The 14,798-nt window shown below is 46.6% G+C and overlaps 1 protein-coding gene across 4 annotated transcripts; it reads left to right on the top strand.

The window, feature by feature from the left end:
- The first annotated feature begins 2,957 nt into the window (after positions 1-2,957).
- LOC108930176 (centriolar coiled-coil protein of 110 kDa-like) lies at positions 2,958-13,920 on the top strand. 4 transcript variants are annotated; one of them, XM_029246281.1, is made up of 14 exons: positions 2,958-3,153; positions 4,369-4,533; positions 6,332-6,460; positions 7,399-8,341; positions 9,075-9,181; positions 9,307-9,379; positions 9,585-9,694; positions 9,797-9,916; positions 10,825-10,926; positions 11,143-11,259; positions 11,454-11,530; positions 11,779-11,844; positions 11,998-12,111; positions 12,188-13,920. In XM_029246281.1, the coding sequence occupies exons 2-14, from the start codon at positions 4,390-4,392 to the stop codon at positions 12,261-12,263; spliced, it is 2,178 nt and encodes a 725-aa protein (XP_029102114.1). In that variant the 5' UTR covers positions 2,958-3,153; positions 4,369-4,389; the 3' UTR covers positions 12,264-13,920. The 4 variants fall into 4 exon arrangements, with proteins under 4 accessions (XP_029102114.1, XP_029102098.1, XP_029102068.1 ...); XM_029246265.1 differs by having other exon boundaries at positions 9,307-9,451; positions 9,800-9,916; XM_029246235.1 differs by having other exon boundaries at positions 9,307-9,451.
- The last annotated feature ends 878 nt before the right edge of the window (positions 13,921-14,798 follow it).

Raw genomic sequence — 14,798 nt, 5'->3', positions numbered from 1 at the left:
TTAACCATAATACTTCATCTAAGCTGATCACGTCATTTTGACCTTGCCAAAAGCAGTAACATATGCAACCCCCACCCCCCCCCCCCCATAAAAAGAAAAAAAGAAAACACTATCAATGTTCACAGAAAAGGACCACAAACCCCAGAAAGATACCATATAGTACAGTATGTGATCAGTCATAAGTCGATCACATTGAGTTCATGTTTGTAACATGAACCCATCTGTAAATCTCCTGAGATGGACAGGATGGCAGATGATACATAAAATGCAGAAATGAATTCAAAAGGGGGAACTTTTAAGAGTAATAAAAAGGCCAAGTGTAAATATAAACGGTTCCTGCTGTATGATACTAAAATGAACTGAAAACATGTGCATCATAGGGAAACTGCTTAAAGTAGAGCATCATACATTGCAGTAACTGTACTATTATTTATTCTCATATACTTGATTAAATTAATATAAAAATCTGACACAGATCAGTTTCTCTGCAATCAGTAAACTCTCTTTATCAACACAGAAGGTGGACACTTGCAGCTCAGCCAGGGCTGAACTCTGGGCCTGTTGCTAGGAAACCGCACGAAGCCATCACCTCAAGCCGCAGTGCGCACACACCCGACTCCACGTTTCCTAAAAATGTAATAGGCATTTCCTAAAAATTAAAAAAAAAACATTTCACTGGGCTTTAGTCCAAACACAACAATAAGGGAAATGTTTCCACTGTTGTGATGGTGAGTGGTAGGTTTACCTCTGATATAACTTTTTATGCTGAAAAGCCACATCGGTTCCAACACGACATGCCTTACATTAGACTTAGTAAATCATTAGCACTGTAAAAGTGTTGAAACAAAGAGTGTGTTTCCAGGGTTCCATTTTTAACTTAACTTTGAGTAGGTGACACTCCCAGTCTTAATGCAGTGTTTTAACTCAAGAGCAATGATATCACACACAATAAACATTCAGCTAAGAGCACCAAAACATGGCCTAAACCACAATGCCACCTGCTGGAACAAAAAAAAAATGTTAGAAAATGTTCAGATTTCTATATCTGTAGACTCCAGAAGTAAGTGAGATATGTGTTAAGCAGGCAAACCCCACAAAAATGCAAACCCAGAGAGCTGTAAAATGACATTGATACAAAAATCTGCAGAAAACAGACAGATGTGAACTTACAGGTGCAAAGAGATCAGTACGGAAAAGAACTGAATGAAAACTGAAGTATTGGTGAAGAGACCAGTTTGCACAGCGAGCTCACTCAGGTGCACAAGGCAAACAGGTGTGCACTCAGACACAGCCTATGCAACAAAGTAATCACAGCAGCTCATTAACAACCTGTTATATAATTAACATCACTTACCTGCCTGCAGAATCCAGATCAACTACTCAACGCAGACACAAAGTGTTATTTTTTAATTTTCAAAAAGAGGGGAAAAACAAAGCCTCCCAATCATACCCACACGAAATGCTCAAGAACTTCCCTCCTTCCAATTTAACTAAACTCTGGGCGGTTCAATTAAAAGAGATAAAACAGCGCCCCCTAGCGGGAAGGAACTACCACTGGCGGCGCTTTCGAGAAGCGCAGGTGACGTCACTGAATTTTATAGCCGCTCGAGACAGGCGTTTGTTATGACTCCTTTTGTTTCATTTATAAATTCACGTATTTATGAACACTTTTATTTAAATAATGATTCATTTTCATTGGATGTAATCCCACAGGCAATGTTGCAGTAGTGTTACTGTACTTATCTGTGTTCTCTACATGTTGTTAATTTTAGATGTTGATATGAAATAATGAAGTAATTAATAGAAAAATGTAAAAAAAATGTAAAAAAAAAAGTGTATAAAAACTCATATGAAAAGGAGACGGTTGCTTGTGATGAAAGCTGCAAAACAGGATTCACGAAAAACCACGATCGAGCAGGAGCAGTGAAGAAATGCAGCTCCTGCAATGTAATTTAAATTTTCACTGTTAGAAAATAACTTGAATTTAAAGTAAACTCAAATCATTGTATTCCCTTATTTCAAAATAATGGGCCATTTCAACGACTAAAAAACAGCTAGAACAAACTTAGGATCATAAATAGAACAAGGGGGGGGGGGGACCAGATCGGGAATGTGAAAAACATACAGAAAAAGGATGAACTTATTCATCAGAAATAGGGTAGGGTGTCAACTTAAGCACAGTTCCCGCAGCTTTGATGTTTTTAGAAATTAGTGTAAAAGATTTAATTTTGGATATTGTTTGGATGTGGTGACACTAGGAGACTCTTCACTAGTTGTGCGTGTGCGCTGAGGTTTTTCTCCCCTCGGGGCTTGCTGTAGTCGGGAATTTGTACATGCGCACTGGAGTACCTCAGTCTGCTTATAAGTTTCACTCGTCTTGGATCTAATAAAACTTGGAAAATATTTGGAATCAACCTTGACGGGTATCATTTGTTATTTTCTTTACCCCTAAGTGTCTAGACGACCCCTACACGAACGCTCGGTTACATTACACTAGTGATCGTGTAATGTTTAATTTCTTCTATAAGGAAAAGAATTCCTCCCGCAATGGCGTACTACTCTGTTGTGCTGACGTCGTACGTATGCATTTCTGGGTCGTCATGATGTACAGGGGGCGGGGTTACGCCAGTTGCATAGACGAATGCATAAAGGAGGGTGCAACCCAGACCACTGAGAAGACCGCACGAAGGGGCGGGGTCACGGCCATTGCTGAGATGTACACTGGAGAACGGTCACGTCCGTTACTAAGAGATACGCAGTGAGGGCGGGGTCACGTCCGTTCTTGAAGGGCACGCAGTGGGGGCGGGGTCACGTCCGTTGCTGAGAAGCACGCAGTGGGGGCGGGGTCACTTCCGCTGCTGAGAAGCACGCAGTGGGGGCGGGGTCACGTCCGCTGCTGATTAGCACGCAGTGGGGGCGGGGTCACGTCCGTTGCTGAGAAGCACGCAGTGGGGGGCGGGACCACGTCCGTTGCTAAGAGGCGCAGTTGCCGCCGAACGGAGGGAAAACGTAAAAGCGAAAGAACGAAGCCCTAGAAGCCGAAGAAATACTGTTTGCAAAATGATTTTTTTTTGACCCTGCTTTGTTTCCACACGTTGGTAAATCTCCTACTGAGTTTCCGAAGAGACGCAGCGCGGGGTAAGGTAAAGAAAGGTAAGGAAACGGACACTTATTTTTTTGTACGGGTGGGGGCAACCGCGCCGGCCGGGGCAGGGCGTTACTAGTCCGGTAGAGATGAGCTCTGCTCCCGGATCGTCCAGCATGCATCTCCAACCAGATTATCCAAGTTATTCTACTTTTATTTTTCTCCTCTCCTGATGGCCTTCCGCCATGTGACAATCATGTTCTCTGCGCGATCCTCTCCCTCCTCAGTCATCCAGAGCTTCTTCTCCACATAGGACAGAGCGGGACACACAGGGTTAAAATGATCAAATTTACTGCGATTTTCCTATTGTGCACAGCAGCAGTTTAGATTAAGTACATTGATTAAGGTACAACAGCAGGGAATGGGATGCGAACCAACAACATTCCGGCTGAACCGATGCCTAACTGCTAACTACTGTGAGACCTGCTGCCCCCACCCAAAACCTGCCTGGTTATGTAGTTGTACAATAAAGGTGAATATTATTTTAATTGAAATGTGTTATTGTTAGTCAGCAAACAACTCTTAATGTCAGGAGTATTAATGGACCATCTTCTTTGAAGGACAAGATTTATGCAAATACATGCAAAATAGATGCGAGGCACAAAGCACCTTAAGTCATCTGCTGAGAAGGTGCTTTTGACGGTTGGTGTGAATTTCCTGGGTGCAGCTTGACAGATAATGCGTTAAATGACCCGTTGAAGAATAAGGTCCCATAGTCCTGCCTGTCTTGTATCGTCCACGTGTGGGGGGGCAACTGTGACCCCCTGCGTTTATTATTGCTGATTATTATTATTGTTATTTATAATGGCTAGTAGAGCGAGACCTGGAGTCGAAGTCGAGGAAGTCGCTCAAAGGCCTAACGGATGATCTTCAGGTCGCGTTCCCTCAACCACTGCGCTCCCTGCTGCCCAGTACACGAAGTACACTCCGAGGTCTCGAAAGGTGCGATGCCAGTGCGAAGCAGCCTGGCGTACGAACGTTGTCTGCGTTCCCTGAGTCGATTTAAAAACATCGCCGAAGAGATAGGCGATAAGGTCCCCTATCTGCCTGCCTCGCTCATCCAGTCGGACGTGTCGCCATGACGACAGCGACTGACAAAGACACGCCCACATGCTTGCGAAGAAGGGCTCTGCTGCCTTGGAATTTCCTGCCCCAGAGTAGAGAATTTTTATCCCAGGATCTGCGCCGTGATCTGGCCCTTCGGTTCCTGTCCCGTCCCACAGGGAGCTGGGAGGAGGCGGCCGATGGAGAGCTACGAGGAGTTCTGCTCGCGAAGCCTGGCCAGGGTCTTGGCGCAGGGAGAGGCGACCTGTAGAGGGGCCTCCGGCCAGAAGGAGGCGCCACACTCCCTCATCCAGTTCCACGGGATGGCTGTGCTCGCACCTTTGGTAAGGACGGTGGCTGCCCTGTTCTGTTCCGTACACTGGGTTCCCAACCCTAACATTTATAGTACTGCACATTATTATTAATAATAATAATAATAATAATAGTATCATCATCATAATTATATAATATCTTTCTCCTTTGTCCAAAGCAACTTCCAGTGTTAGGTCTATACACTCACCTGCTTACAGTGATTTACCCATTTATACAGCTGGGGAATTTTTACTGTACCAGTTCAGGGTAAGTTCCTTGATCAAGGGTACTGCAATATGAGGTGGGATTTTTTTCCATTTGAGTAGTGTTTTTTTTTTTTTTTTTTTTTTTTTTTTTTATGATAAGCCATATTAAGTTTTTTATTATGAAAGAAAATTAATAAAAAATACAAAATGGTTCAAATGCAGATGTGTAAATAATGGTAGTAATAGGGTTAATAGTGGTAGCAGCCCGAGGGGGTTTAACACCTTCTGCACCCGATACATATCGGCACAAGTAGTTATGTCCATTTTTATAATAACGACTGGGCCCCATCTGAGGTTTTGTGTGCGTGTGTGTCGTGATTAAGCCATGAAATTCAAGGGAGGTAGAGAGCGTGACGATCCGATGGGCTTTCGCTGGAGGGGGGAAGGAAGTGTGTGGGATGTAGTCTGGAAGCTTCCAGAAGGGAGGCATAGACCAGTATGTGGAGTGTCGGCATAGCAGGAGGTCCTACTGAGGGAAACCTCGCGCACGCTGCTGTCACCCGGGTGGGGTGCAAAAAACACGGACACACACCTCCCACATATTGCACTTTCCGGACCGCACTCTTACCACAGCTGTCAATCATGAATGACCTCATGCAGATGTTTTTGAGGTTCAGATTTTAGGATCTCCTGCATCTCGATGTTTGTTGTCTTTGCACACCATACTACAGTATATTGTCTGTATGTATTTATTTTATTTATTTATTAATAACCAACAGAATACAAGTGGGGAATGACAATATAGGGACTTACTGACCGTACTAGGGTATTGCAAGTAAAAGTAGTCCGTGACCTCTGTCGACCCACACTTACAATCGACTTTCCGTCGACTTTAATATATTAATTACTTTTGATTCCAAACGTTTGGTCGTAACGTCGAACGCGTGACCGCTCCATCAGCTGTACGGTAACATCGCGTGGCCTTACCGCTGCAAGGAACCGTATTTCTTATCGACTCGCTCCGCGCGCCTGTCAGCAAGTGCGTTTTATTTACAAATACCATGCCAGTCATTTTTTTTTTTTTTTTTTTTTTAACGGAAATATGAGTGGTAGAGGTGCAGAAAAGAAAAAGCGAAAGAGATTTAAAAATGAAAGTGTAAAAAAAAAAAAAAAAATTATACCATACCTGTATGTATTATTATTCCATATTAGTATTATATTAACATGAATAATATGTGAAATGATTCTAAAAATATACCCCAGCCCTATTATATAGAGTGGCATTGATAAACGTTAATATGAATACATACGTATCCTTATGGGTCGTAAAAACCGCAATGAGATGTACGTCGCTTTGGAGAAAAGCATCTGCTACATTAATACATGTAAATGTAGGATACGGTATAAGGGGGTTTTTGAGTAACTGCGAAGTGGACTTTACACGGGATCAGACCCCGTCGTACAGGCCGATAAGAGGGGATCCAAACAAGTGACAGACTGGCTTTAAAATAGCGACAGCGTGTACAGCGGTCGTGATCATATGTCCGGGAGCACTTGACATGGAATCAGTTCAAGCAGCGAAATATCCGGGTATAAATAATCAATCTCTCTCTGTCTCTCTAAGCTGAGTGGGGAGCAGCGCGGAGACATGGTCCGGTACCGGCAGAGGGCCGTGCGGCTGGAGGCCGACAGGCGGAACCGACACAGGGACCTGCTGCTGGCCCGCGTCCGCGACATCCTGGACCGCGTGCAGGTGTGCCCCTTCTTCGTGGTCATTGCCACCCGGTCATCACTGCGTACCCGGCGCTGAAGTGGTCGCTGGAGACGGCAGGGTCACACCGGGGGCGATGGGGGAGGGTATTTGCAGTAACGCTTGTCACGTTGGTGTCCCGCGGTGGCCACTCCGACGCCTGGGGACGCATCACACACTTGGGTGCACATGTGTATGTTTTCCATCGCACACATACTGTACACAAAATTGTGCATCCACAATGGGGCCTTCTGACCCCAACACAGGCTCACTGCATTATTATTATTATTATTATTATTATTATTATTATTATTATTATTATATTATTATTATTTATATTGTGAAGATAATGCGATTGGTCTGATTCGAATACGTGTATCGATTAGTGAATGAACTAATGGACTAGGCGGGTCACACCGGTCCGCTAACCCTGTAGGACACTGGTGAGCTCCTGCACCAGCATATTGCAGCCTGCAGTTTGTTCCACATCAGCTATATCTGGGTTTTTTTTTAAAAAAAAAAAAAAAAAAAAAAATATCATTCATGTAAAAATAGATCAGTGAAGATATGAAAATACCGGGAGAGACTTAGAAATCGTTATATTTCCAGCTCCTCTGTGGGCGGAATTACACAGGCGAGTAGATTGTCGGGTCATTTCTCTTGGGTGGACTTTTACTTATTTATTTTTTTTGTCTTGCAGGAAATTTTTTTTATTTTTTTTTTTTTTTCTCCACTGTTATCCTTCCGTGACAAATCTCAAAATAAAAGTAAAAACTGCCTTTACACTGTTTTGTACCCCCTTGCGAGTCTTGTATTCCCCAGGGTCTGTTTCTGATGGGTGCATTTATTTTCTTATTGTATTTATTTATGTCTTTTCTTACCTGTTATCGACGGTATGTTTGATCCCGGGAATGAAACGCGTTTGTCTCTCTGTCCCGAAGGTCCTAAAGTCGTCGCAGGATTCAGAAACTCTTGCTCCCCCTACTGGTTCCCTGCAGAAGCATCAGTCTGTAACCGGATTCTCTTTGCTGCCTGACACGTCCACCCCACCCTGTGGGGAGAGGGGGGGTGGGGACAGTGAGGAGGATGATAACCTGGAGCGGGAGGCGCGGACCTCCCCTCGATCCGGGGACCGCTGCGGAGACACGCCCGTGCTGGAGGAGAGTCTCAGTGACAAGGAGAACGAGAGCGGTGGCCCTGGGGACGAGTCCTGTGGCGGGGGAGCTGGTGCCCATCCAACGCCCAGCCCCGCCCCCCTCAGCCCCGCCCGCCGCCAGCCTGATTCTGATCCCAGCGGCCCCCTGGACTTGCTGCTGGGCTGCCTCCCGCACAGCCTGACTGGATCGTACGCCCAACTGCCCAACCCCAAGCCCAGCCTGAGTCCCCTCCCCCACCGGCGGAGACTCCGCCCTCTTTCCACCGGCAACATCCTCATCTCGGATCCCATGAACGCTGCCGAGCTCAGCCCTCCGAGGTCACGCGAGCGGGCTCTCCTGGGAAGCCCTCCTCCTTCTCCGGCAGGTGGCAGCGTTCTCGACGGCCCCTCCTGCGGCAGCCCCCCCAGCGGCAAGGTTAGCCCCCGTGTGGCCAGCCCCCGTGACTTCCGCAGGCGCTCTCAAACCCTGGACAGTCCCCTGTACCCCGGCGTGGATCGCAGCCAGGAGAGAGTCCCGCGCTTCCTGGTCGAGCAGCATTGGCGCCCCCTTGCTCGCCGCTCCCCGCCGGCACCCCTCAACAAGTCGTACGACGTGGAGCGGCCCTCCCCCGCGCTGCTGCGGCCCCACGTTGCCGCCGACCCCTCCCCCACCGACACCCGCCCTGGGAGGGGGAGCGAGGGGTCACGCCAGGGCAGACGGGCACTCGGCCCCCGGGATGGTGCCGCAGGTGAGTCCGTCGTACAAACGCCCTCTGCGTGCCGCGTACACGCGGTTAGTCGGCTTTATTTTCAACAGCTTTCGTCACTTCGTATCCGCGTTCGTACGCGGCAGAGTGCGGGAGACTTGTGTTTAAGCAGGCAGCCGATAGGTGGCCCTAAAGAGCGCTCGGAACATGAGTGTTGGACCGCCTCGGTTCAGCTCCCTCCCACAGTGTTTACAGCTTCGTAACGAAATCGTGTAATCTGCATGGACCCAAAGGTCGCAGGTTCGAATCCCACCTCCAAGTGTAGTACCCTTGAGCAAGATATTTATCCTGAATTGCTCCAGGAAAATTACCCAACTGTATAAATAGGTAAATAATTGTACGTTGTTTTGGAGAAGCGCATCTGCTAATAAATACGAGTGAATAGAAAGACAGACTTTGATCTCCGTTGTGTTCATAAGTTGAGGAGGCGGTTTTTTTTTTTTTTTTTTTTTTTCTTCCTCCTCTTTGCTCACTTGCCTCACTTTTATTTACTGCTTCAATTTGTGTGCGTCTCGGTTGGCTCGTTCTCATTTCACCCTTCGCCGCACCAAAATGAATATTAATATGCAAATGTGAGAATTGTGTATCAGCTAGTGAGTTCTCGCTGTGTATGTTCCATGCATCAGGCAGATTTTATTATGCAGATATTAAAATGCACCCTGAGTATTGATATCTTTTTATTTATGTGTGTGTGTGTGTGTGCGTGTGCACCCAGGTGAGGCACAGGTCCTGGAGGACATACGACAGCAGCCGCAGGAGGAAAACTCCCACCGATTTTCTGCGGTCAGAGCTGAACAGGAAAGGGCACAGCCCCCCCTACAGGTCAGCTGGTGGAACTGCACGTGTCTACAGACAGCTCACACTGACTCTTGCATTCTGCTGTCTTGTGTTTGGTGACTCTCTTGCTGGATGAACCCCCAACCCCCCCCAATGGTGTGCCTGTGCAGGAGAGGAAGTGGAGAGAGCAGGGCGACGAGTTGGTGCTTGCAAAGGGCCCGGGGCGCGATTCTGAGGCCCTGAGTGAGAACTGCTCCCCTTTGACACCCATCCTGCAAGCTGATAAACTGCCTGGACCCAGTGCTCTCAGCAAAGGTCCCCAGTTGCTATGGTTACAGTGTTGTCAAACTTTGAATAAATGGGCCACACATGCTGAGATTTACACTGTTTACACTGTGTACAGTGCCAGGGTGGTCTGGGAACTGAATGTCCTCTGGTGTCCCTCCAGGGTATTCGCCCGCTGTCAGCTCCCATGTGCCGTCAGTGACGGTCCGGTCACCGGTCTACCCGTGGGGGCCTTCCCCGGGAGCCAGTAGGACCCGGAGCAGGCTGACTCTGGTAGGAACCTGCGTGAATGTGTGAGACAGTCAGTGATTCTGTTTCAACAGGAAGAAATTATTCTCAAACGCACCCTAACCGTAACCCCTGTCACTGTCGCAGCAGGCGGTGTTGCCCGAACAGCAGAGGGCGCTGTGTCGCCTCACCGCTTTAGCCCGCGGTTTCCTCACACGCAGGCTGCTGAGCACAGAGAAGGTTAAACACCTGCGTCAGACTGTGCAGGTGAGACGACACACACAGTCCCATACCTATATACAAGCATTAAAAGTAACATCAGCGCACATCGCACACATTCATACAGTACTGCTAGGTGGGATGCTCATTATTCTCGTATAGAACATTCAAATAAACTTGCGTAATTTTATGAAATGAATGAATTGCTATGATTTACACACCCGATTCTACTTACCTACTTGATTTAATGCGTGCAATTTGAGCTTCGCTTATTTTTGCACCTGCACTGCTCGTGTGTTCTTACTACACACACGTTTTCCTCTGAAGCAACATAGCAACATAGAGAATTGGTCTTTACACACCTGTTATGTCACATGAGAAACACTGATTCTCATCAAATAACCATTTTGTGGTAAAATTAAGGGGCTCAAGGTGTTACCATGTTTTCACCGTACACATACACGTCTGGGGTAACTAACGTGTAATTGTTCATTTTATTTATTTCTTTTACTTGTTGGTATTGCTGCACTTTTCTTCTGTGACGTGTTGGGCTGCCCTGTGTGAATTTCTCTGCCGGAGTTAATAAATTGCTATTTTATCTTTTTTTTTATTTAAGATATACATACACATGTATAAGATGTTTTCCTCGTTTCTTTTACCTTTGTTTAATATGTATAAATTACTGTGTAATAATTTTAATAGTTAAGTAATGCTCTGGTGTATATCTGAATGTTCTTCTATTAAAAAAAAAAGTATATTCATGACCCGAGGGATGGATTTTCTTTTGCTGGGACAATTAATTTGTGTTATTTATACGAACGACTGGGCTTCTATTTGGATAGTGCTGTTTTTGTCCTTGTTCTATGTATGTGCATACAGAAGAATCGCTCCGCAGAGGACTGGGGATTGATCTAAAATATACATCCTGCCGATTTACTCTGTGTGTGTTTCCCTAGGACACGCAGGAGTTCATCCGTTCCTTCCAGAACGAAGTTCCAGGGAAGAGAGCGGCGCTGTCCGCCCAGGACCTCTCCCTGCAGGAGAGGGTGCGAGCTCAGGTGAACGCACTTCCGCGCTTCGGCACGTGGCATCGTGTTCGCTGAATGCGCGTGAGGAAGTCTGGGCCGGCAGGACGGAGTTCGGGTGGAAAAGGGGAGGAAAGAGTCCGCGCGCGCTCTCTTTTGTGGAGCGTTGTAAGAAGCACGTGGCAGATCGAAGGCAATGCGGCATCACGCAGTCTGAACTCTGTGTGTGTTGTTTTCCATCTCCCCCAGCTGCGTGCGGCGCTCTTCGACATCCACGACATCTTCTTCGCGTGGGGCGTGGGAGAAAGGATGGCGCTGCTGCAGCAGGACCGAGAGCTGCGAGCCGAGAGGAAGCTAAGAGAGATGGTAAACCCCGCCCGCCACACCGTATCTCCACCCCCTTCTTTCTCGTGATCCTGGGAGTGACGGGGTTCGAGTCGGGCAAACCAGAAGCAATAAGAGCATTTGAAATAAGTGAGTTTTAAGTGCTTTATTAAGTCAGTCGTCACGAGCTCTCATTCCTTATCGTTTTTTTTTTTCTGCTTTCTTGGGGTCCCCAGGAGAAAGCCAGGAGCCCCAGAGAGCGGGTGACCCTGTCGGCTGCCACCCAGAAGTCCCTCCACAGGAAGAAGCAGAGGTGCGAGCTGGACGTTCCTGATGAACGGGGTCGGCAGTGGGGAGAACAGGAACAACAGATACTTTTGAACTCCATATTAGCGTTCACATTTCTATAAATTAACACACGTTAATGTAAATGCACTGCCCCCCCCCCCTCCTTTTTTTTTTTTTTTTTTTTTTTAAACATCATTTTAAACAAATGAATCAAGTGATCTTATGCCTGGTTGTTATTTTTCTTTTTTATTATTATTATTTTTTAAATCTCAGAATGATTGAGATGTCAGGACAAGGCAAGAGGGCTTCACCCAAAACAAAGATCCAAGCCAAAAACAGGTAAAGGGTCACATGGCTGGGGGTTGATACCCACAGTGCTGTTCATGCCTTCGTGTTTCATGCTTGTCTTTACTCCTGTTGTTGGCAGTGTGGCAGTAAACTGTGTATTTTGCGAATGCGCACGTCGATATGAACTCCCATGTGGTGTTTCAGCTGCGGACCCCATAAGCGACTGTCTGCTCCTCTCGCACCAACCGTCTCCCCGAGGATCCTGCAGCCGAGCCAGGGCCAGAACGCCCTCCCGATGCGGCCGCTCCTGAGGCAGGGGTGAGTTCAGCTGCCCTGTCGTATCGTATATCACGGTCAGAGCCGCTGAGCATGCAGACAACTGTCTTTTTCCCAGGAGTCTTTACAAGAAGAGTCCGGAAGAGAGAGTGAAGCGGTGCCACAACCTACGGAAGCAACACTCACTGGGCTAGCTGGCCCAGCCCCTCATAACTCTCCCTCACTTACACTGATGCCGGTGCTTGTACCATCCAATTCCCCCAAGCTCCACTCACCCCCATCCTCTTATGCCAATGCTAACTCCCATACAGATGCCAAACCCATGTGCCAAATTGTCTGACGTGAGTCACAACTCGCCCACAACCTAATCCTGACCACCAGTCCCCAGTTTTCTAACCAGCACCCATCTCCAACCACCTGTCATTCTTACTGCGCCGTACCGGACAAGTCCTTGGCAAAACACACTGGAGTGGCAGACACTGTTCTTACTGTTTCTTTAATGCAAATCATATTTAAATTTTATGCCAATGAGTTTTGCCACATTCACCAACCTTCCATACTGGTTACCATCCTGTCAAATGTGTACTCGTCCTTTGGCCAGGATGTTTTCAAGTGTATTTTCATATTCTGCCAAATGAGATGGATTCCCAAGCTGGGATTTTATATTATATATATATATATATATATATACAGTAGCAGTTTACACATGATGTAGATTTGCTACGAAACAAAAAAAGGAGGGAAACAAAGCAAAAAGGAGGGAAAGAGTCACGCCAACCCCCTACCGCCACTTCTAGAGCAGTTGAGCCAACCTGGCTGTGCCGCTCGATTGTTTACGTCTCGGCGAAATGCGAGCACTTCAGCTTCTCCCATTTCTTCCCCCGTAACTTCCTGACAATCATTAAACATGCAACGTACATGCGACACGCTTTTTCTGTAGCGCGACAGCCCTCCACAGTATGTGAAGGGTAGTGTGGGAATACCGCGGTGTGTGGGCCTTCACTGGCCTCCCGCTTCCTGCGTTCTGGCTTCGCACGCATTCCACTTTTCCCCCCAAGACGATCGGTTCCGTTCCAGATGTGTTCTGATTGAGTTTTCCTTTTAGGGTTCACAAATCCCAGCCGAAATAATTGAGCTGGTTGTTTGTTTGTGTGTCTGGTGTGTTTTTTTTTTTTTTTTGGACTTCACTAATGTTTTGCACCCCTTTACAACGTCTTTCTTTCAGAATATATATTAAGTGTGCAGAAATGAGGCCCTTGTGCACTTTTTCAGAGACCTGCTGTTTGTTTTGTGTAACTTTGGTAACAAATGCACTCTGTGGACTCATTTGGATATGCAAATCAAGAAAAAATTTTAAAAAAAATTCAAGTGCCAATACCTGTCAAAAGATCTTTTCTTTTGGTTCCTCACTCATGGCCTTTGTGAGCCACCTGTTTAATCCGTACTTAACACCCCCACATACAGTATAGATTAATTTATCAGATAAAAATTAGTGCAGGAAATGATTTGCACTAATTAGGCCAGTCTGGTGCTGATGTATGTCTGGAACACATGGACCCTTTTGTTGGACCTTTGAGCTGACCCCTCTCTTTACTGTTAACCGTCCTGCTGCCTCACAAACCCACTGTGTCCAAAATATTCCTGTTCCCACAGCTTGAGAACAATCAGTTATTATTGGCTTGCGTTTTTTTTTTTTTTTTTTTAAAAATTCTACTTAAAAATACCGATTGTGATATTTTTAAGTTCTGTTTAAGTGGATTTGTTTGTTTTTATATTATACTTATTTCTCTTAGTATAGGCATGGTGCATTGATGTCTCAACCACTACTAGTGAAATAATTTATTTGTTATATCCTGCACCTTTTCAAATAAACAATTTAAAACAAGAATGGATTCTCATGTTTCATTGTATCAAGGTAAAAATGTGTTTGACTGTTATTCAAATTCTATTTACTGATGAATCAAGGATGTTTACACTCATTTTCTGTTGACTGAGCAGTAAAACACACACACACACACACACACACACACACACACACACACGCGCGCGCTAAAGCCTAACTTGGCAACACAGGGCACACGGCTGGAGGGGGAGGGGATACACCCAGGACAAGACGCCACTCCATCACAAGGCACCCCAAGTAGGACTCAAACCCCAGAGCACAGGAGCTGCCCAAACCCGCTGCACGAGTGTACAAAAACTGTACACGCATCTGAGGTGTGTGTTCCACTCAGCTTGAGACTGGATGTGCTGGTTTGTTCTTCGTTCGCTGCAAGAGATTATCTGTTGACAAGCATCCATCCATCCATCCGTCCCAGACTGAGTTATCCTAGTGAAAGGTCACAGTGGTCCAGAGCCTATCCCAGAAGCACAGGGCGTAAGGCAGGATACACCCTGGATGGGACAGGAGTCCGTCATGATCTGTTTATATTATACACGCGAATGTAATGGTTTTGTATGTGACTTCTCGTGCATGAAAAAGCTGATTATTTTCTTGAGCCGTTGTTATTCCAGATCAGTCCTCAAGAGTTGTGTTGGCCGTTGCTCAACTGCACTCTGTCACACCAAACCCACAGCAGCTCCTTCAGCCGGGCCCACAAAGCGGGGCATTGAGCCGTTCCGGAAGACCTTAATTACCCTGAGCTCAGGCTTGAGCTCCCTCATGAGGTTGTTCACCATGCGTGGTCGACCATGTTTACTGCGCACCCCTACCCCGCACGCTGCGTGTG

The sequence above is a fragment of the Scleropages formosus genome, chromosome 1 (genome assembly GCF_900964775.1).
Source record: "Scleropages formosus chromosome 1, fSclFor1.1, whole genome shotgun sequence".
In the NCBI taxonomy this organism is placed as follows: Eukaryota; Metazoa; Chordata; class Actinopteri; order Osteoglossiformes; family Osteoglossidae; genus Scleropages; species Scleropages formosus.
Note: the sequence above shows the minus strand (reverse complement) of the source record. Positions and strands in the feature narration are given on the sequence as shown.

Excerpts from the sequence above, each read along its gene's own strand:
- LOC108930176 (XM_029246235.1), top strand. The coding sequence starts at position 4,390 with ATGGAGAGCTACGAGGAGTTCTGCTCGCGAAGCCTGGCCAGGGTCTTG. Across the intron at positions 4,534-6,331 it reads TGGCTGTGCTCGCACCTTTG|CTGAGTGGGGAGCAGCGCGG; the intron begins GTAAGGACGGTG and ends TGTCTCTCTAAG. Across the intron at positions 6,461-7,398 it reads ACATCCTGGACCGCGTGCAG|GTCCTAAAGTCGTCGCAGGA; the intron begins GTGTGCCCCTTC and ends TCTGTCCCGAAG.